The sequence below is a fragment of the Marmota flaviventris genome, chromosome 12, assembly GCF_047511675.1.
Source record: "Marmota flaviventris isolate mMarFla1 chromosome 12, mMarFla1.hap1, whole genome shotgun sequence".
Lineage (NCBI taxonomy): Eukaryota > Metazoa > Chordata > Mammalia > Rodentia > Sciuridae > Marmota > Marmota flaviventris.
In genome coordinates, this window is record NC_092509.1 from 105,645,509 (window position 1) to 105,668,060 (window position 22,552).

Below are 22,552 nucleotides of genomic sequence, written 5' to 3' on the forward strand. Positions count from 1 at the left end.
AGGACGCGGAGACGCGCCGTTGCCATGGCATCCCCTCCTGGCCGCCGCGGGAGCGGGTGCTGGAGTCCCTTTCGCCTTGCTGTCAGAGCTCAGAAGCAGGAGGCGAGAACTCCCGCGGCCACCTCTGTGACCCCAGCCGCTGCGCCTCACACAGGCAGGAGGGGGCTGGAGGGCGAGGAGTGGGGCACGGTGCGGGACGGGTCCGCGGCGGCGGGGCAGACGCCAGGCGGGCGGGCGTCAGTGCAGCGGGACGGCTTTTGCGGGGGACTCGGGGACCCCCGGAGCTTTTTCGCACCGCTGTACGGCCAGGTTCCGACCGCGAGAAGTGCCAGCTTCGTCCCTGGGAGGCAGGCGCCCGCAATGCTGGCTCCGGGCCGCTCTGGAGACCCGCCCCTCGGCCGTGCAGCGCGGAGGGCCGGAGGCGTCCCGGCGCAGGAGCTGGGGACCCCTGCCCAAGGGCTGTTTGTATTGTGCTCCCGCACTTATTTATTCTGCATTAAAGGCTTCCGCTTTGACGTTCTCTCAGTCCTTAGCTTTTCAACAAGCGTGCTTAGAAGGCTTCGAGGTAAGACCGCAGTCGGTGAATTCGTGACGGCTCTGACGGTCCCAGTCCGCGACTGTCACTCAGCTCCGAGGCTCAGGCTGCTCACCGCGCGGGGTCTGTCCGACACTCGGGAGGAGGGTTGATTTCAGTCTCTTCCTACATTTCCTTGTAAGAGAATGTAGGCTAAGTCACTAACATAGATTCTACTGTTGATAAATGCTGAAATCTAAATGTGGCCGAGATCCAGAAGGAACGGAGTGTCAGGTAGTTGGTTGCCTAAGATGCGTCTCTGTTTGGCATGCTGACTGTGTACCATATGGACAGTATCAGGGCATGGAGATTAAAAGAATCCTAGGGGGTGAATATCCTGTGGCGCATTAAAAAACAACAACAACAACAAAAAAAAAAAAAACTAAGGGACTTGGCAACAAGAGTTTATGGTTTGTGTCCTTTGTTTACTCGAGGAACCGGCAGTGAATTTTTTTGGAGTTACAGAAATAGGATACATTTCAGACTTCATACAGCTACGGTTATTTCTCAGTTACTTCACCTATGTATGCTTTCCCCCTTTAAGTTACAATAGTAGAATTTAATAACACCTAATATGTTTGACTTATAATCATTGTATTTTTATTAATTATACCATTTCTGTTTTACTTTAAACCTGAGTTTTCACATGGACAGGATTCTTTGTAAATAATAAAGCACAACTCCCCAAGTTTTCAGGAAACTGCTTTTGAGTTCAGAACTAGGTTTATTATAAAAATGAGGGAAAGCACTAAGGAGTCCCAAAGAAGTTTTGACCTAAAAGTAATGTCACTTAAACATCTTAATAAACTTTAGATACCTCGTCTGGAGAGGAGCTGATTATCCCAAGGCACTGTGACTGTGACAAACACTACTATTTTTAAAATTTCAGATTATGAGTTTTACTTTATTCTACATCATTCATAGTGCCCTTTTTAAATTAGTAGGTAGGTAGACACAGCTTAAGGGATTTAGCTGGTCTTGCAGCTAGGAAGTCTTAAATAAACTTACTCTGAATATTGATTGGTTTCTCCAGGTCAAAATGTTATTGCCCTGAACATCTGATTTACAAATTATGGAAGCCTTACTTTTGAATTCTTTAAGAAAGTCCATTTTGTATTTTTAGTTGAAAAGAAGTAAATATCTGGAAGGAATTATACTACAACTAATACTTTAGAAATAATAATAATTCTCTAGGTGAACAGTTAAGTTGAATAATAATTTTATATTTAATATTATCTGACAGTCCTATTTACTGTTACTGTCTTCTTGATAGTAGGTGGTATGAAAGTTTTTTAATGAAAAATGTATTTTATATAGAATACATTCTATACTATTATGAATCAACATTCACCAATAGTAAGAATTAGTTGATACTTATTAGAAAGCTCTGAGGGCTGGGGCTGTAGCTCAGTGGTGGAACGCTTACCTTGCACATGTGAGGCACTGGGTGTGATCCTCAGCACCACAAAAAAATAAAGGTATTGTGTCCATCTACAACTAAAAAAAAAGGATGGAAATTGATGTACTCATTTTTATTTGAACATGAGCAAATGTAAATGGGTCAAACAAACAAAAATCATTTGCTGTGACCTGGATGGTGTTTTAATGATTGGCAGGGGATGTGGAAATCCTTTTCTAATCCTCAGTCGTCTCATCTACCTTTTTAAACCTCCTTCTAGATTAGTGTTTCAAAAATTGTAAGGTTGTTAGGAATGTTCACACATAGAAATGTCTTGCCATTTCAAGTCCCTCATTAGGGTATATGCAAATATGTTTATTTTGACATTCTATGTTAGGTGTTTATATGTCTTAATTAGCTTACCTTCAGTATTAATCTCCCATACCATATTATACCTCTAAAGTAGATTTACATATACCTTATCTTTTAAAAATCTTATAGCATTTATTCTTTAACAAACAGAAAATGAATGAAAATAAAGATAGTGATTCAAAAGACAGTGGAGAATATGAAGATGACTTTGAAAAGGACCTGGAATGGCTAATTAATGAAAAAGAAAAAAGTGATACCAACATAATAGAGGTATGTATAAATTGCCAGCAATATTCATAATAATTACATTAACAAAGTGCTTTGTGATTCTTGAGGATTTTGACATATTAGCTCATCTAAACCTCACAAAAAGTTTTTGATATACTCAGACAAATAAAATTATTCCTGTCATAGAGATGAGAAAATTGAGGCATAGTTTAAATGTTACATTCTAAGGCATGGAACAACGAGGTAACAGGGATTAAATAATACTTAAAATAATAATTATAAAGTTATAATTTACATTATTAAATAACAAAATCATGATTTATTGCTTTGAAACTAAGAACATACAATTTCCATTTGCTTAGCATGTCAAATTCCTACTTTCAGGAGTGAAGTTGTGGGGTTATACATCTAATGCCAATGAAAAATAAAAGAAATCCCTTAAAATATAATATTTAAGCTAACATTTGAAACTTTAAGACTGAATTAGCTGTTTAGAAGAAGGAAAATACAGAAAAAAGTAAAGGGTCAAAGACTGGCCATTAGATACTTCTAGGCAAAAGAGATCCATTAAATGTGGTCATATACTATTTATCAGAGATGAAGAAGGAAAATTCAGGAAAATAAACCAGTTCCTGGATCATGTAGGTTCTTTCTCTCTCTCTTTATAAATATACAGTGTGTGTATTTTATATAGTATTTGTGTGTGTGTTCATGTGAGAATAAGTGGGAAGTAATGAAGAGATGAGCTGAGACTGGGATATGAATAGGTGATTTTAGAAGGATAAAGATCAGAGTATTTAGAGAAGAACCCTGATTTAAGGGGAATAAGGAAAAGAACATGAGAAAATGAAAACAGCAGATATTACAAACTTTTCTTGGTTCCATTTTGCTTTCTTAGTTATGGAGAAGACAAATAAGGTAGATACTATTTTCAAAAGGCAACAAAATCAAAAGTGAAGATGTTCCTAAGATGGTTTTTAAAGGGAGTTTTATGAATTTGAACAGAAGAATAGTCAGAACCAATAGAGGTAAAGATACCCAGAGTGGTAAGGTTGAACCAAGTTCTCGTGACTGGAATGGTGTGAGATCGAGAGCACAGGGTGATAGAATTGTCAGTGAAATATGAATAAGAAGCCCTTACATATTCCTATTCATAAAATTCACAAATAGAGAAAAATCTAATTTGAATTGTCCACATAATAAATGAACAATTTTATAAAAAATAGAACCTCATATCCTTTTTTTAGATGGTTTGCAAGAAAGAAGAGAATGCTAATGAGGAATCAAAAGAGAGTGAAACAGAAGTAGAACTCATGAAACAGCTTTCTGATCCTGACAAATCCTTGAAGGATGAGGTTTCACCAAGAAGAAATGGTTTCATTTCTGTCCCAAGTATTCAGCCATTGGACCCTATATCAGATTCAGATAGTGAAAACTCTTTCCAGGATTCCAAACTAGAAAGCCAGAAAGACCTGGAGGAGGAAGAGGATGAGGAAGTAAGGAGATACATAATGGAGAAAATTATACAAGCTAACAAGATTCTGCAGAATCAAGAACCTGTGAACTATAAAAGGGAGAGAAAACTTAAGTTTAAGGACAAGTTAGTTGATTTGGAAGTTCCTCCACTAGAAGACAATGATATGTACAAAAATTATTTTGAAAATGAAAATATGTGTGGAAAACTCTCACAGTTATATATTTCCAATGAGTTAGGATCAGAAAGTGTGCTGCTATCACTTACTGATGGAAGCTGTGAAGAGAACAAAGATAGGAAGATACTGGTAGAGAGAGATGGGAAGTTTGAACTTCTGAATTTACAAGACATTGAGAGTCAGGGTTTTTTGCCCCCCATTAATAATGCTAGTAGTACAGACAATGAACCCCAGCAGTTGTTACTCAGATCTCCCAATTCCTCTATCAATAGTGTCAAGAAAGAAGAGCCTGCAGCAAAGATTCATGCTGTCACTCACTCAACAGGAGAGCCATTGGCTTTTGTCCCTCAGCCACCACCCAACCCTAGGACTTGTCAAAACTTTGCTCCTAACTCAGACAGAAGTAAAGGAAACGGAAAATCTCATCACCAGACACAGTCTGCAAATACATCTCCAGTGACCTCAACATATTGTCTTTCCCCTCGACAGAAAGAACTCCAAAGACAGCTAGAACAAAGGAGAGAAAGGCTAAAAAAAGAGGTAAGAATACAAATGGGAATTATATTGAAAATAGAGTATATTTCTATGTTTTATAAATGCAACAAGAATTGAAATTATTGTTCAAAGTATTGGAGATTTTGCTTACTTTATTTTTTAATTGTTAAGTGTTAAGAATAAAACACAGGAGCTGGGGATGTGGCTCAAGCGGTAGTGCGTTCGCCTGGCTTGTGCGCAGCGCTGGGTTTGATCCTCAGCACCACATACAAACAAAGATGTTGTGTCCGCTGAAAACTAAAAAATAAATATTAAAAAATTCAAAAAAAAAAGAATAAAACACAGTAGAATCATCTGTATTTGAGCCAGAGGAGACCTCAATGATGACTCCTTTCAATCTTTTGATTTTAAAGGTGAGACTCAGAGAAATTAAGTGACTGCTAAAAATAATGTTGATATGAAATATAGTAAAATCAAATGTCAGATGGAAAAATGAAGGCACGAAGATGTTGGGGTTTAGTACGCAACAGGTGGACCTGGATTGTAATTCTCTTATGTGTGTGAGTTTTATCTATCTTCAATGCCTACAACCCTCAATTTCAGTTTTCAGTTAAGAAGAAAGCCTGAGTTGGAGGGTGTAGCTCCATGGTACAGTGCTTGCCCACATGCACAATAGCCCTGGGTTTGATTCCAAACATTGAAAAGAAAAAGGGAAAACAGTAGAGCATAAAATAACTTCAAAATGCCATGTGGAATCCTAAATTAAATATTTGAAAAATATTTGAATAATATTTTTAATAATATTATTTGAATAATAATATTTGAATAATAAAAATATTTGAAAAATATTTATGAAACAAGCACTGTGATTACCTTGATCCTTTCTCATAAGTATCATAAAACAGTTAAGTGAAGTGAAAATTATCATAAAACAATTAAGTGTTAAATGAAAGTCTGTATATTTTATAATTGAAAATTCCAGGTGCTTAAACTGGTGAGTTTTCTTTAAATTGTTTTAGTCTCCCAATTCTTTGTTATTGGGATACCTAATGATCCCACAGTAAATACCAAACTCAACAAAATCATAGCCTGACAGAATTTTACAATGAGGAGGGACCTTACTGATCATTTTACAGATTAAAAAGAAACTGTACTTTATCAAAGTCACTCAACTTTTTAGCAGCAAGTTGGAATCAGAATCCTAGTTCTCTGGCGACCATTGAGAAATGGTGTGTTTTCAACTTCATGTGGGAAATTATCATGGAAATTTCTGACATTTAAATCAGGAATTCATTTTAGCAGAAAAAAAGTGAAAATGCAGTTGTCAGAATGTGTGACAGGGGCAGGAATATGCAAGGGTATATGTTTACAGAGCTTTACTCACTTGGCTACTAAAATCTGAACTCGACAGTCAAACCCAGTTTATATGATTCGGGTATAAACAATACTTGAAAGCATCAAAACTTCATGACAATACAGAAGAATTTGTTGAAAAGGACTGAGTTATGTGTTTGCTATATACAAACACATCTATGGGTGCGAATTTTTTATAAAGTCGTGGGGGTTTTCTATAAACTTCAGTGCCTTTTCACCAATGACCTGATGGTAAGCTCTCACCTGCTTATGTGACATAGTTCTCTTTTCATCTTAGTTCTCTTAACTAAATTTAGTTCTCTTAACTAAAATTTCCCTTTATTGAAGACATGGTATTTAAGTGCTTTGCTAAGTCTTTTAAACATCTTTAGTTGGTTTCAGGAGAAAGCATTGCTTTTCTTATGCCCAGTGTTTGCTGGGTTGGAGCTACTGTGCTCTGTTTTTCTAACCTAAGAGCTTCATTTCAGTGTCCCCCTTGGCAGTGGCATTAGCTTATCCCTTCTGTGTAGTGTACCTAAATGTGCCCTTTGGAGAGATAATCCTGTTATATTCTATGTATCCATGTGGGGATCCAAAGTGCATTTTTTTTTTAGCAGGGGGAAGGAAGTGTCTGAACAAATTTAAAATTTAATCTTTAATAAATTAACACTATGTTATGTAGGCTATGTTAGGGCCCAGAAAATAGGATATAGATATTTCCAAAGATATTTTATGTTGTGTAGTCAGATTTTTGCTTTAGTGCCTTTCTTTTGTTCAATCAAAAGGAATTAGAAGAGTTTGCTATTTTGACAAAACATAAGGAAAACACATTGGATTCTATTATTTAAAGATAATTTAATCATGGACTTGAATAATTCAGTTTGTTTAAATGATAAAATTTTAGAACTGGAGGGGACGTAAGAACTTGTTGGTGCAGCTCCATTTGATAGACAAGCCTAAGGAGGCTGAAGTTCAGCACCTTGCCCAAGCCAGTGCTGTGAATTACAGAACTATTACCTAGGCCTGACTCCCTGTGGAGCTGTTTCCTCTTTGCTCTGCTGTTTTGCTCTTGGTTCCTGTTTTATATCTCTACACAACTGATTTCAGCATCTCCCTTCAAATTTAAATAACTCCTTTTTTATAACATCAACTGAATAATTCACATAAAAAATTTACTTCGTTCTTAATCATTAACCCAGTGTCTAAATATTATTGTCTGATGGCAAAAATTGTTACTTTATGAACATAAACTACCTGAAAAACATTTTTAAACATTTTAATAAAAAAGTTTTAAACACCTATACATGCACTATTAACTGTTTATCTTCATCACCCAGATTCAAAAATCATTGCGATTTTGGCATATTTAATTCATCTCCTCCTCTTTCCTTGGTTAAAGTATTTTTAAAGCAAGATCTAGAGAGCATGTCATGTCTTATTTTTTTTACTGGTATCTTCTCTAAATGATTATGGCATTTCCTTTCATAATCACAATACTATTCATCACAGGTAATACATTTAACAATAATGTAGAACATTATAAACTGAAAGCATTAATATGTATTACATATTAACATGTACCCACGTAATTGTATATAAAATATATAAATTAAGACATTTATATGCCTTCTAGAGTGTGGTTTTTCCTTTTGCATAACTGCAATTTGATGGAAAATTGTATAGAAGAGCGATCCAAAGTACTCCTAAACATCATCTTTGTATTGTATCTCTATTATATAATTATGGGCTTTACAGCTTAACTTATCTAAAGTGAAATTTCTTCATTTTTCCCACTAAAAAATTTGAGGTCCTGTTTTTTAAGAAGGTGGAATTTTTAGAGGGATCCTTTCAGGGGCAGAGTTTAGATCTCAAAATATATATCTCTCCACTATGATAACTCATACAATTTTATTAATTTTTTATTAATGTATTTTCACATACTTTCTACTAGGAAGAACAACGGAAACTAGAAGAAGAGAAAGAAAAGAAAAAAGAGAATGACATGGTATTTAAAGCATGGTTGCAAAAGAAAAGAGAGCAAGTTCTAGAAATGAGGAGAATTCAGCGAGCAAAGCAAATTGAAGACATGAACAGTAGAGTAAGTGAAAACCAATCTTGTTTACAAGAAGGGAGTCTGAATGTGAGACTAAGGACCCATGGAAGACATGGAAGAATAGTGCGAGGTCTGCAAAAGATGGAGCATGAGATGACTTTATAGTTAGGTTCTAAGAAAGAAAAAATCAAATTATTCCTATTTTTTCAAACTTTCATAGTTGGGTGCGGTGGCACACACCAGTAATCCCAGCTATTTGGGAGGCTGAGCAGAAGGACCACAAGTTTGAGGTCAATCTGGGCAACTCAGCAAGACCTTTTCCAAGAAGAAAATAAATTGGCTAGGGGTACAGCTCAGTGGTAGAGCACTTGCGTGGCTTGTGAGGCCTGGGTTCAATCCCTAGCATCTCAAGCAAACAACCAACCAACAAACAGAAATGTTCATAGCACAGAAAAACAGAAAACTACCGATTCATTTTTTAAAGATAGTATAGCTTTGCTGTTCTAATGAAACATAGATAAATTCTCTTTCACTCAGACAAGTAGACATATAGAAATATTATGTAAAAACTAGCAAGTTAGAGACACTGAAATATTTAAATCTTAAAAATTTTAAACAAAAAATCCAAGAGAAAGTTAAAACAAAAAAAACCCCTTATCTTTACTACTTTAAAATAAAAAAATAAAAGGTAAAAATTGAAAATTCATTTTTCAGCTCTTCCAGATTCATCTCACAGTGATAACTATTTTTGACAGTGTGATGCAAACCCATATCTTATTTGTATTTATTTATTTACTTAACCAAAATTTTATTATGCAGTTTATTTTCACTTCATCATGAATATCTTTCTAGGCCATTACATTTAGATCTCTTTTTTTCAAAGAGATACATGGTATTCCACTCTTAAATTTATTAAACCATTCCCCATTTGTCAATGTTTAGGTAGGTTCCAATATTATGCCATTAATAGTGCTCCAGTAAAGATGTACATTGTATTGGAAAATATCTGTAATCTGTAGGAAAGTTTTTTAAGAGTAGAATTGATAACTTTTGAATGTTCAGAGTGAAATTTTTGGTTAGCTATGTAAATTAACTTCAAATTGTTATTCAATTTATAGTCCCCCCAACAGTATGTGAGAGTGAATGTTTACCATACCATCTTTTGGTCATCAAATAATGATATACATACTTCTATCCGAGTATGGATTTGCATGTTTGTGAAATAAAAATAATTATAGATATATTGGTGTCTACCAATATATGGTTTTTGGCCCAGAGCTCATAAAACCCTTGTAATTTCATGAGCAGTAGGGGTGCTAGGTGTGTCTTTTATTCTGATATTTGGTCTTTGACTCTGGTTCCTGACAGGGAACTCTTAATCCCCTAGAAATTATCCCGAGTAATAGAAGTATCTTTTGTTCTAATGAGGTAACTTGTTGGTTCCTGGATGGGGCTGGTGAGAGAAAAACTAAGCCACGATTAGAGATTGGAACTTTCAGTTCCATACTCTAGTCATCTCAGAAGGAGAGAGAGAGGGGCTAAAGACTGAGTTAATAATCCGTCATGACTAGATGATTGTAAGGAGAGAACCAAGTGAAGGAACTGGAGAGGAGAGGTGGCTCAACAGTAACACAGGTTGATGTGGAACAACCTGTAGAAGGGGTCCTGATGGGTCCTTCCCCACCTGTGGGCCAAGGGACACCCCCTCCAGGCATGATGGACCCACCTCCCAGAACCCACAGGGATGTGAGGCCTTCTTTGACCCATGGCCACAGAGCTCCACAGAGTTGTGGGCCCCATTACCCAGGGATATTACCACAGACTTATTTGTTATGCTCTTTCGTGGAGTCTCACCAGATTGTTTCCATCCCCTTACAGGACACCCTCCCCTGGGAATGCACCCCCCACCAAGGCCCTCTTCAGGGGCCTGCTTGTTTCCCACAGGCTGTACATAGTCCTTTTATTTCTTTGTGGCCTATGAGAATGGCTTATAATAATCTCTCAAAAGAATATTATAAATGCACTTGATATAGCCATTTATTAAACACCCTTTGATGTATTGAGTACTTAATAGAGTCAAGAAGGGTTGCCTTTGAAAAATTAGCCCGAATTTTGCTTTCCTATAAAACACTTTACTATACCTTTGTACCTCAAAACTTCAGTAAGAATGAAATTAACATTCATATGTTGTTGGTTCAACAACAACAACGAAAAAAAACCAGGTGTACTTGTGTTGGTGAGAAATGATGGCAGCTGGGTTAAGGTTATAGCAGTAGAGAGAGAAAGGCAATTGAGATATGTTTTAATGTATTAATTGAAGGAACTTGGTAATTGATTAAATAATGTGTTTGGGGGAGAAGGAGAAGTTATACTAATACACTACATTTTTTTTCTAAGCAGTTTGGTAGGAGATACTAATTTGGGGAAATTATCATTTTAGTTTTTAAATTGTTGAGTTTGATGTACCTACAAAAAATTCAAGTGAATATATTGTAGATTAAGTAGAGAAGATTGTGTAGTAATCAGGAGAGATGTTGAGACTGAAGATACAAGTGGAGAGACTAGTAATTTCAGAAATGGGATAGTTTGTGGGGATGAAAATGTGGCTATGGGCATGGGTGACAAGGGCAGAGGAGAAAGTCATAAGACAATAAAATCTGTGGTGGGGCTGGGGTTGTGGCTCAGTGGTAAAGTGCTTGTCTGGCATGTGTGAGGCCCTGAGTTTGGATTGTCAGCGCCCAAATAAATAAATAAATAAAATAAAGGTCTGCCAACAACTAAAAAATATTAAAAAAAAAAAATCGGTGGGGCTGGATGTTGAATGGCTGACCAATGTAGTTATAAATTAAACTTGGAAATGGGATGGAGAAGACTTCTGATCCAGGAGTGATTAGAGGTGGTTACATTACCAGCTTTAATAAACACATTGGTATTAAAGGAACATTAGTTTATTTAGGGAGTAGAGGAATGCACTTTGGAAGTATGGCAGAAAATATGTAGGTTCTATTTGAGAGAAGAAGCTGTTCCTTGGGGGCAAATCAGGCTTTGCATAAGATAGGGGATTTAAGGCTAGGGCCCTCTCAGTGCGTCAGGAGGATAAGAGGATGTTTGGAAGTTTTCATATCATTGAATAGGTTACAGAGAACAATCTAGCAAGGTTTATGAGGGAGGGAAGGAAGGAAGAATTGGGTAGGGAAGAATCACAGCACATTGCTGTAATGGTTAAGAGTATAGAAGACAAGAGGCACTTGTGTTTCCCAATCACTAATTGAGGAAAGTACAGCTGTGACTGTACTGCTGACTGTTTCCAGGAGGATGGACCTTCAGGCCTCATAATATTCAGCCTAGTAGAATTTGTATTAGGTATTTGTAAAAATCAATGTATACTTTAGTATTCTTTTTTGTACTCTTTGTTAACAGAAATCATAACCTTGAATATCAGTTTCTGAAAACATGGGCTATATCAAACAATTTATTTCAAATAATTTTATGTAAGAATTCATCATGGTTATATATTTTCCTTTGCAATTACTATATTTAAAATTTTTTGATACATTTGCATGTCTATCTAAAAAACTGACTTTAATGAGATTTCTGAAGTATTTTAGTGAACTTCCTCCCTGCTGAAGCTTTGGTAGTTGATTAATTTGGCTTATTAAAACATTGTGATAAGTGCATTTTGTTTATTACTTCTGAGGGGCATTATGTATAATGTGAGTCATAGTTTCCAGAATGTATTTCCAGCATATTGTATGTAGAATGACCTTTTCTATATCAGATGAAAGAAAGATTCTGGGTGCCATTTTAGGAAAAGTAGCTAAAAATATTTTTTGGCGGAATAGCTAAAAATATCTTTCCTGCAATGAAATTTGTTTCCTTTGATCAGTAATATATACATTGTATGTGTGGGGTATATATATACATACATACTCTCTATGAGCACTTACTCCATCATAACTTCTAGTATCTTCATCACTTGAACCAAGAAGAAACCCCCATAATAGTCTTTTTGAGCTCTCCTCTTCATCACTCCTTTTTTCCTGATGCCCTGACCTAGAAATTCAACTGTTCTAAAAGCCCCAAGTTCCCATCTCTGTTTCATGAGCCCATGAGCCCATTAACTGCTCTATGCCATTTCTCTCTTCCTATAATGTGGTCAGGAGAGTAAAAATGTCAGATGAACATGAGGCTGTAGTATGTATTTTTATTTCTGTCAATAATCACAGCTGCTGCATATATTTTGTCTGGTTTTACAGCTGATTAAGGTGGAAAGGAATCTGATATGTTACTCCATTCATGGCTGGATGTAGAAATTTCAGATTCTATGGTCTTTTGTTTTTATTTCTTAATCAGTTTATCCATTAGTAATTATTTTTATTATTCATATTTAATCTTTATAATTCTTTGCTTTCATATTTCTAATATATTTATCTTCTAGTTCCCCCAATATAGAAAGTTATTTGCAATTACCTTATATATAATTTTGATGATAAGATTTTTTAGTTGTGATTTAATTTGCTTTACATTTTAAAAGTATAAATATTAGGGCTGGGGTTGTGGCTCAGTGGTGGAGCTGTTGCCTAGCATGTGTGAGGCTCTGGGTTTGATTCTCAACACCACATATAAAAAAAATAATAAAGTGAAAGTCCATCAATAATTTTAAAGATTTTCTTTAAAGTGTAAATTTTAATGTAATGAAAAGGAGATTCAGATTTCCTTTCAGGAAGATGAGGGGCTTGGGATTTTTGTGCCATTTTATACCCCTTTTTTGTTTAATCTGAGGTTATCATTCCCATTACTTTAAATGAAAACTTTTGAAAATCCCTTAGAAGCCACATTTTTAAAATAGTTGGTGCTTTTTAAATAGATAATACAAACAATACAATGTAATTCAAAAGTTAAAATGTACCAAGAATTCTTTCTCCTGGCTTCCCCAGCTAATAAATTCCCCTTTTCCAGTAATAACCAGAATTAGCAATGTTTTGTGCTTCTTCTCAGGAGTGCTATCATTCATATATATATAAACATATGTGATATGTGGATATAAACCCAAATTCTATCCTCTGATGTGTATGTAGATGGAAGTTTTCAAATCTTCCATTATGTGAATAGATCACAATTTACTTAATCATTCCCATTTGTTAACATTGCAGAAAGACCCTATTTATAAAACAGAAAAATCTAAAATTCAGTACCTTAGTCACACTGACTATATTTGAGTGCTTAACAGCCACATGTGGCTAGAGGCTACTGTATTTGGACAACACAGATACAGAACATGCCCATCATTTTATAAGGTTCTCTTGGTCCATATTATTCCATATGAAGAGAAAAAAAATCAATGATTGATTGGATGATAGATATATCAGATTCCCCAGAAAAGTATGAGAGAGAGAGAGAGAGAGAGAGAGAGAGAGAGGGAGGGAGGGAGGGAGAGGGAGAGGGGCAGGCCATGATAAAGGGGAAAGTAAAGAGAAAGGATGGTGTATTTATAGAGAAAGAGAGGGGGGAAGTTTTGGGGTATCTGGAAAAAAAATATTTCAAGTAGTGTTAACAGTAAGAGCAAAGAATCTGAGAAGGGATTGTGTTTGGTATGTTCAATAAATAGCAAAGGAGTCAAAGTGAAGCTATAGCAAAGTGGCTGAAGAGCAGATCGAGTCAAGAGAAGTAGCCTATGTCTGGTAAAGTACAACCTTTTAGGGCATGGTAGGAGCTTTGGATTTTATTTTGAGATGAGAAGCCATTAGCGATTTCTGAGCATCCATGACACAATCTATTCCACATTTCAGAAGGATAATCCTGGCTGCTATGTGGAAAACAGATTGGGTAAGGTAGAGAGGCAAAGTACAAAAAGGGAAACCAATTATTAAAAGCAAAACTAGTCAATAGAAAATAATGGCATAGATTAGGTTAGCGGAATTTAGGATATACTTTGAAAGTAGAACCAACAAAATTTGCCCAAAGATTATAAGTTTTGTGTTATGCTGTAAATGATTTTTGAAAAAAAATATTCTGGGGTTTTTTTCTTAAAACTTTATGAATCTATCATAAAATTAATAATTATGCATTGCAAAAAAAGGAAAAAATACAGCTAATTTCTCAAAGAACTAGTTGATGTAATGTATAAAGAGTTCCTAAATATCAAAAGAAAAGGATCAACACTACTAATAGACAAGTTGGCAAAGAATTTTTCTATGAAAAGGCTATGGATGTATGCCACCACACTTGGTATGAACTTTAAATATAATTTAAATGGCCTCATGTGACAAGTGGCTACTGTAGTATACAGAGCAGACACAGAGTGTATAAGAGGGGGAATCTTGTTTTTGTTCATGAAACTCCATACTTATATGCCTGCCATGTAGTAAATATTTTATAAATATCTGTCAAGTAAATGAAAGAACATGGGTGCCCATCATTCCTCTCCATCCCTTAATCCTTGACTCTTTTGATCCATGATTCCTCTCCAGTTATTCCCAACCTTCCAGGTGTTCAGTAGTCATCCTTTGGATCCAGATGTCCTCTCCCTAAAGTTTGTTTGTGCATCCAAAATCTGAATTACATAAGTCTTACAAATTAGATGGGCACATACTTGCCAATGTTGATCACAAATAGGAGAAAAGGTGAGATGGAGGAAAAGGTCTTCTTTGTCACACATCTCCTATTTGAGACAAGCATTAAATGAGTGTACCCTTTCCTTTTATATTTTAGCTAGACATCCACATAAGTCATACTTTCCCCAAGGGTAGAGAGTTCCAAATATGTTCCTTTCCTCTCCCTTTTTTTCCCCCTAAATAAGAGCTTTTTCAACTTTGGAAAATTCTCTGAAGCTAATATCCTGATGCTGGTCCTCCATGATAGTAATCATAGTTTCGAAGATGGACTTACCAGTTAAGTACATTCTGACAGATATTTTTAAAACTTCAAAAAAGTTTGAGAGTTCAAAAAAAAAAAAAAAAAAAAAAGGGGGCAGATGGCACCGTGTTGGATCATACAGCATAAACTAGTTTTCTATTGAGCTCCTTTGAAAACAGCTCCTTACACCTTAACTCCATTCACTGCCTATGCCCAGCCTTTCTTCAGTTCTTTGTTGTATGTTTATGTCTCTGTGCAAAATTATTTTGACAGAGGGATCAATTTTGAAAATCAAACTTTTAATCAATAATCCTTGTGGGGGGGGGTTAACTTTTGTTTTTTGTTCTGGGACACAATTTAGGAGCTTACAGATGCCAGGTAAGTTGTCTACCAATGAACTATATCCCTGATCCTCTCAATAAGACTTTTGAAAGAAAACAGATGGCAAGTGAGTTCAAGGTTGAATTTCCTTCAGAAGGGCAATCCACACTGCTAATTCAAGGGTGATGTGGTCTGCATACTTGGAATGCAGGTAATGAGGTTGACACTGTTAGGAAAAATGGATGACCAGGCAATGTATTCTTGTAGGGTCCTATAGATGGGGACTCAGAAAGTAGTTTTGGTTTCTCTAAATTAATTAAACCCTGTTTTCTAATCAGCAGGAAAGCAGAGATCCACAAGAAGCTTTTCGATTGTGGCTTAAGAAAAAACATGAAGAGCAGATGAAAGAAAGGAAGACAGAAGAACTAAGAAAACAAGAGGAATGCTTATTCTTCCTTAAAGGAACAGAAGGCCGTGAAAGAGCTTTTAAACAGTAAGTTCAAGACACAGCTTTATTATTTTTTTTTCTTTTTTCAGGCTAACCTAATTTCTTTCTAGTTATCTGGGTAAAACTGCATTACCTCATTAATTCTGAGAATACAGACCCAGCTTCTTAATTTTGCTAGCAAGCCTTGGGAAAAATGGGGACTAGTAAGTATTGAATCCACTTATTTGAAGTTTCATTCTTCTTCTTTTTTCCCTCTTTTATAATCTTTTATTATAAAAGAAACAGTAAATGTGCATTGAGAAAACAGAAGCTATTTACATTCCTCACACAGAAATAATGACTGTTAGTTTTAGAATTCTATATTTTTCTCTACATGTAATTGTAAATTACTAAGTCACAGTGAATGTACTATTGTACAGTTTGCTTATTTTATTAATGATCTTATCTAATATCCAACCCTAACAATTTTTTCCCAAAGCGATACATGAATGACTTAGAGGTGACCTGTTCAACTCATAACCAATTCAGGTTCATAGAAAACTATGATTTTTTTCTTAAGTCCATTTTATTCTAATAGTTTAGTTGTTTAGATTTGTATCTGAAAAGAACCATATGTATGTATAAATGTATATGCTTGCTCACACGCCACATACACACTTATATACCAGCTGTATGTGTATGTAATTGTTTTGATTTTCAGTACCAAAGCACTAGATTTATTTTATTGACTAGATTATTTAGGATGCAGACTCTTCCTTAACCTGTTTTTTTGTTTTTGTGGGGGGTACTGGAGATTGAACTTGGGGGTAATTCCACCACTGGAATAAATAAACTTCTCTTACAGTGAGTCACATCCCCATATCCCCAGCCCTATTTTGTACATTATTTAGAGACAGGATCTTACTGAGTTGCTTAGGGCCTTGCTAAGTTGTTGAGGCTGCCTTTGAACTCCCAATCCTCCTGCCTCTGAGATTACAGGCCTTAACCTGTTTTGATGTGTTCATGCTTAGGCTTATTTTCCCAGTCTAAGGAAGAACTTATTTTATGCATTGAACAGCAAGAGCTGTATAATTTCCCTATCAAGAAAAGTGAGGCAGTGTTTCTGAATCATGCTAGTAGTATTTCTAACCTAAGTAACATTTTAGAATATAGCTAAGTGCAAAGAACAAGTTCCTTGGGATGTAATAAAGTTTTTTGCTTAGAAAGCAATATTCCTAAAAAAGGTAGGACTTACAGCACTTGTAAAACATTGTTTATTACTAACAGCCAATCTTGTTGGCAGTTTCATCATAGGACAGACTTCATTAATTAACTATGCCTTCTTGAATTTCAGGTATAAGCCTGAATTTTTTCTCTTAATAATAGTTTGTGTTGTAACATTATTTCAATGGGATAATTACTTTCCTAACCTTATAATGTGAAAAGTGAATTAAGGGGATGATTACCAAATCTGATCTTGCCTTTTTTCTATAGATGGCTAAGAAGGAAACGCATAGAAAAAATAGCAGAGCAAGAAACTATGAAGGAGAGAACTAGACAGCTCCGACTAGAAGCAAGACGTTCTAAACAGCTACAGAACCACTTTTATAACATGCCAGATGCCAAAACTTTTCGGTTTACAGATCCTTACAGCTGAAGGTTTCTATTAAATACTTCATTTGGTAGCTGCTGTCATAAAAATTTTGGATATTATTGGATATTATTTTTTATGGCTCTTGTGTTTGGTAATACTCTAAATTATGGAAATGGTATTTATCTTTCGGTGATGTTGACAATAAATATATGTTTTTTGTAACATTAAAACAAAATAAACTTCTCTACAGTGTTGAAAGGTGTTGTGCCATCTCTTAGTCTGTGAAACAAATAACATATGAACTTCATGTTTTCCTACATCTAAATGATTAACCTTTCTTCTGCCTAGAAAGAACACAAGAAATGGACATATTTCATTAATTCTTACTATTGTTCACAAATTTGCAACAGAACATCTCAGGCAGGAGAAGTAACTTCTTTTTAAAAAAATATTTTGTTGGTGCATTATAATGTATTATAATTATGCATTATAATAGTGGGATTCATTGTGACATATTTGTACATGAACATAATTTGATCAATTTCATTCTCTTCAGCCTCTCCTATTCCTCCTTTCCTCCCTCCTCCAAAACTGTCTTCTGTTCTGCTGGTCTCTTCTGTTTTCATGATAATTTTTTTTTTTTTTTGCTTTTTTCTCTCCATTTTCCACATGAGAGGAAAGATATAACTCTTGACTTTCTGAGTAGCTTATTTTATGTATACAGGAGTGTGATTCTGATGGCGTTGCTGGCCAACCCATTCCCGCTATACAGCCTGTAGACAAATCGGGATTGCTTCTTACCCTTCAGTCCAGCAACTCTACCCTGGGAGTGCACTGATACATTCTACTCCATCTTATTTCATACTGGTGAGAAAGGAAGCTGAGAAATATTTCAACTAGCTTCAGTTAGGCCACAACTGGCAGCTCAGAAAGCAGCACAAAATGAGGAAGGGGTTAACAACCCCCTGTCACTGTTCTTGCTGTAGACACAGATCAAGAAGAAACAGATGGGGCTGGGGTTGTGGCTCAGCGGTAGAGCACTCGCCTCTCACGTGTGAGACACTGGGTTTGATCCTTAGCACCACATAAAAATAAATAAACAAAATAAAGATATTGTGCCCATGTATAACTAAAATAAATAAATAAATAAAAGAAACAGAAAGACAGTTGGGTATAACCAAGACCATCCATTCTCGTCAACTATTTGAACCACTGTAGTGGAGACAATTTTGTCATTTTTATGAAGAATCATTTTCTTTTCTTCCGTGTGTGTGTGTGTGTGTGTGTGTGTGTGTGAGAGAGAGAGAGAGAGAGAGAGAGAGAGAGAGAAAAGAAGAAAGAAGGGTAGAGGAGAGAGTTCAAGGCCCATGAAGAACAACAAACCAATCCCAAAACTAGCAGAAGAAAGGAAATAATTGGCAGAGCTGAAATCAATGATATTGGGAATAAAAAAAAACAGTACGAAGGATCAATGAAACACAAGAGTTGGTTCTTTGAAAAGATAAATAAGATTGATAAGAGCCCTTAATCAAACTAGCCAAAAGAAAAAAAAAGGCCCAAATTAATAAAATTAGAGATGAAAAAGGAGAAATCGCTAGATATCTCAGAAATCCAATGGATCATTGGGGACTATTGAAAATTTACACTCTAATATATTGGAAACCCAAGAAGAGATGGATATTTTCCTAGACAAATATGATCTTCCAAAACTGAATTAAGAGGACATAAAACCTAAACAGACCAATAACTAGCAATGAGATAGAAGCAGTAATGAAAAGACTTCGAACAAAGAAAATCCCAAGACCAGATGGATTCTCACCTGAATTCTACCACACCTTTAAGAAGAAATAATGCCAATATTCCTCACGTTAGTCTATGAAAGGGACAAATATTTCCAAATTCATTCTATGAGGCCTTATCACACTCATACCAAAACTAGATAAGGACACAACAAGGAAAGAAAACAATATCCTTGATGAACTTAGATGCAAAAATACTTAATAAAATAGTAGCAAATCACGTTCAACAATGTATTAAGAAGATTATACACAATGACCAAGTTGGTTTTATTCCAGAGATGCAAGAATGGTTTAATATATATATATAAATCAATAAAATTTATAAATAAAATTTATCAAATAAATAGAACTAAGGACAAAAATCACTTATTCATTTTAATGAATTCAGAGAAGGCCGATGACAAAATTCAGCACCCATTCATGATAAAAACACTGAAGAAACTAGGGATAGAAAACCTACCTCAACATTATATGAAAAATCCAAAGCCAGCCTCACAGTAAATGGGGAAAACAAAGCATTTCCTTTAAAATATGGAACAAGACAAGGATATCCACTCTCACCACTCCTGTTTAATATAATGCTAGAAATTCTAGCCAGAGCAATTAGGCAAAAGAAGAAAATATAAGGAATAAAAATAGGAAAAGAAGAAGTGAAAGTATCATTGTTTGCAGATATGATCTTATACCTAGATGATCCAAAGAACTCTACCAAAAGACTGATAGAGCTAATGAGCAAATTTGGTGAAGTAGAAGGTAACAAAATCAACATACAAAAATCAATAGCTTTCTTATATACCAACAATAAATCTGCTAAGAAATCAGGAAAACAATTCCATTCACAAAATAAATACATAAAATACCTAGGAATAAATCTAACCAAGGAGGGGAAACTTGTCTTCTTGAAAATCATAGAACATGAAAAAAGAAATTGAAGAAGTCTTCAGAAAATAACCTTCCATGTTCATGGACAGGCAGAATTAACATTATTAAAATGGTCATACTACCAAAAGGAGTATACAGATTCAATGCAATCCCCATCAAAATAACAATGACAGCTGGTGTGGTGATGCTTAGGAGACCAAGGCAGGAGGATTGCAAGTTCAAAGCCCGCTTCAGCAACTTGTTGAAACCCTGTCTCGAAATACAAAATAAATATGTTGACTGGGCATGTGTCTCAGTGGTTAAGCACCCCTGGTACTTAAAAATAAAAAAAAAGAAAGAAAAGAAGAAAGCAAAACAAATATACAAATGAAAAAAAAACAATGACAGTCTGCACAGAACTATAAAAATAGTCCTAAATTTCATTTGGAAGAATAAAAAATCCATAAAAACACCAATGCTCTAAGCCAAAAGAGCAATGGTGGAGACATCACAATAACCGACTCCATATTATACTACAGAGCTAGCCTAACAAAAACTGCATGGTACTGGTATAAAAACAGACACATAGACCAACTGTACAGAAAAAAAGAGAAACCCATTTATTCCAGTTCTCTGCATGTACCAATTGGGTGTCCTATAATTCAGTTGATTCTCACACCACCTGGATATAATGCAGACCCATGAATCAAGAGTGCAGTCTCATGAACCCCTACTTTAGATGCCAAGCAGTAGGTCTCCAGGTCAGTTTCCACAGTTATTTGCTGTAATGACAGGGGAACACTTAATGTTTTATCTCTTTTTAAGAGGCTATAGTCAGTAATAACAGATGAAAGAAATGCTTAAGGCAAAGTATAGAGGAAGAAGAGCAAAGTTTTAAGATCTTTCTGGATGCTCCACCTCTCACTCACTTCCATGTGCTCAGTGATCTGGCAAACTCTTCAAACCTGTCCTTTTGGATGTTTATGGAAGGAAGCTTCCTGATGAAAGCATGGTTGATTAAATCACTGGCCCTTGGTGATCAACTCAACATTTAGGTACTCTCTTCTCCCTGGAGGTCAGGGGATAGGCCAAAAGTTTGACTCACCTAAAGTTGGAGGATTCATACCTCTCAATTAAAAGTCTACAGTGACATAAACACTGCATAATGAATAAGGGTAAGTCATGAGGGTGAGTGGTATAGGATTGTTGAAAAAGAAGTTCATACATTGATGGATATTTGATTATATTTATAGATATATTTCTAATTATCCTAGCTCAAAGTTTCATTTTAATATTGACAAGCAGTGGTGAGAGTGGGCATTCCTATCTTGTTTCTGATCATAAGAGGAAAGCTTTTGTTCTTTAAACAATTGAGTAGAAGGATAGCTGAGAGTTTTCTCTAAGTGCCCTTTCTAAAATTCCTTTTTCCTATTTTTCTGAATCTCTTTAATCTTGAGAGTATTGGGTTTTGTCATAGCGCTTTCTGTGATAAGTGAGATGATCCTGTTTTTCTCCTTTGTTCTTTTACTGTGATAATACTGCATTCATCTTCTCATATTGAACTACCACGGAATTCTTGAAATAAATCGCACTTGGTCATGGTGTATAACTAATATTGTATTGCATTTGGTTTGCTAGTATTTTGTGGAAGATTTTTTTTTCATATGTAAGCAATAATGTTCTGTAATATTCTTTCCTTCTTGTCTTTGGCTTTGTTATTAGGGGAATACTGGTTTCATAGAATGGATTAGGAAGCATTATTACCTGTTTGTTCCTCTTCTATTTTTTCTTGATAAGAAATGGTTTTAATTATTCTTTAAATGGTTGGTAGAATTTACCAGCGAAACTCTCAAGTTATAGACACTTATTGGGTGGTTTTTTTTTTTTTTTAAACAGACTTTAAGTTTTTAGAGCAGTTCATAGCAAAATTGAACACAAGGCAGAGTTCTCATATACTTCTGGCACCCTCCCCCAGACTTCTCCCTTATTAACTTCCTACACCAGTGTGGCTCCCACGTTACCAATTTCCTATACCAGCATGGCGTACGTCAGAATTGATGAACCTATACTAACACTTCATATCGCCCCAAATCCATAGATCAAATTAGGATTTACTCTTGGTATTGAGAACTTTTTGATTATGATTTAATCTCTTCATTTGTTACAGTATTTTTATTTTCAATTCTGGAATCAGTCCTAGTAATTTGTTGTCTTAGGAATCTTCCCATTTTTTCCAGTTTGTCCTAACTGATGTACAGTTATTCCTTTTTAAAATTAAGGTTGGGAATAATGTCCCTACTTTCATTTCTAATTTTATTTATTATCTTGGTCAATCTGACTATAAATTTGTTAATTTTTTAAAAAATTTTTAGTTGTACATGGGCACAATCTTTTTATTTTGTTTATTTATTTTTATGTGGTGCTAAGGATCGAACCCAGGGTCTCACACGTGAGAGGCGAGTGCTCTACCACTGAGCTACAACCCCAGCCCCTATAAACTTGTTAATTTGGGGCATCTTTTCAAAGAATAAACTTTCTATTTCTTTTTGTTTTTCTAGTCTCTGCTATG

At 35.4% G+C, this 22,552-nt stretch overlaps 1 protein-coding gene across 4 annotated transcripts; it reads left to right on the forward strand.

Moving 5' to 3' along the window:
• The first annotated feature begins 6 nt into the window (after positions 1 to 6).
• Positions 7 to 17,516, forward strand: Ccdc181 (coiled-coil domain containing 181). Of its 4 annotated transcripts, none has more exons than XM_071619759.1 (6): positions 7 to 154; positions 2,496 to 2,615; positions 3,821 to 4,765; positions 8,025 to 8,171; positions 15,641 to 15,795; positions 17,224 to 17,516. In XM_071619759.1, the coding sequence occupies exons 2-6, from the start codon at positions 2,499 to 2,501 to the stop codon at positions 17,384 to 17,386; spliced, it is 1,527 nt and encodes a 508-aa protein (XP_071475860.1). In that variant the 5' UTR covers positions 7 to 154; positions 2,496 to 2,498; the 3' UTR covers positions 17,387 to 17,516. The 4 variants fall into 4 exon arrangements, with proteins under 4 accessions (XP_071475860.1, XP_027778679.1, XP_071475861.1 ...); XM_027922878.2 differs by having other exon boundaries at positions 15,644 to 15,795; XM_071619760.1 differs by lacking the exon at positions 8,025 to 8,171.
• The last annotated feature ends 5,036 nt before the right edge of the window (positions 17,517 to 22,552 follow it).

Coding starts and splice junctions, on each gene's coding strand:
- Ccdc181 (XM_071619759.1), top strand. CDS start 2,499: ATGAATGAAAATAAAGATAGTGATTCAAAAGACAGTGGAGAATATGAA. Junction 4,766..8,024: donor GAGAAAGGCTAAAAAAAGAG/GTAAGAATACAA, acceptor ACTTTCTACTAG/GAAGAACAACGGAAACTAGA. Junction 15,796..17,223: donor CGTGAAAGAGCTTTTAAACA/GTAAGTTCAAGA, acceptor TTTTTTCTATAG/ATGGCTAAGAAGGAAACGCA.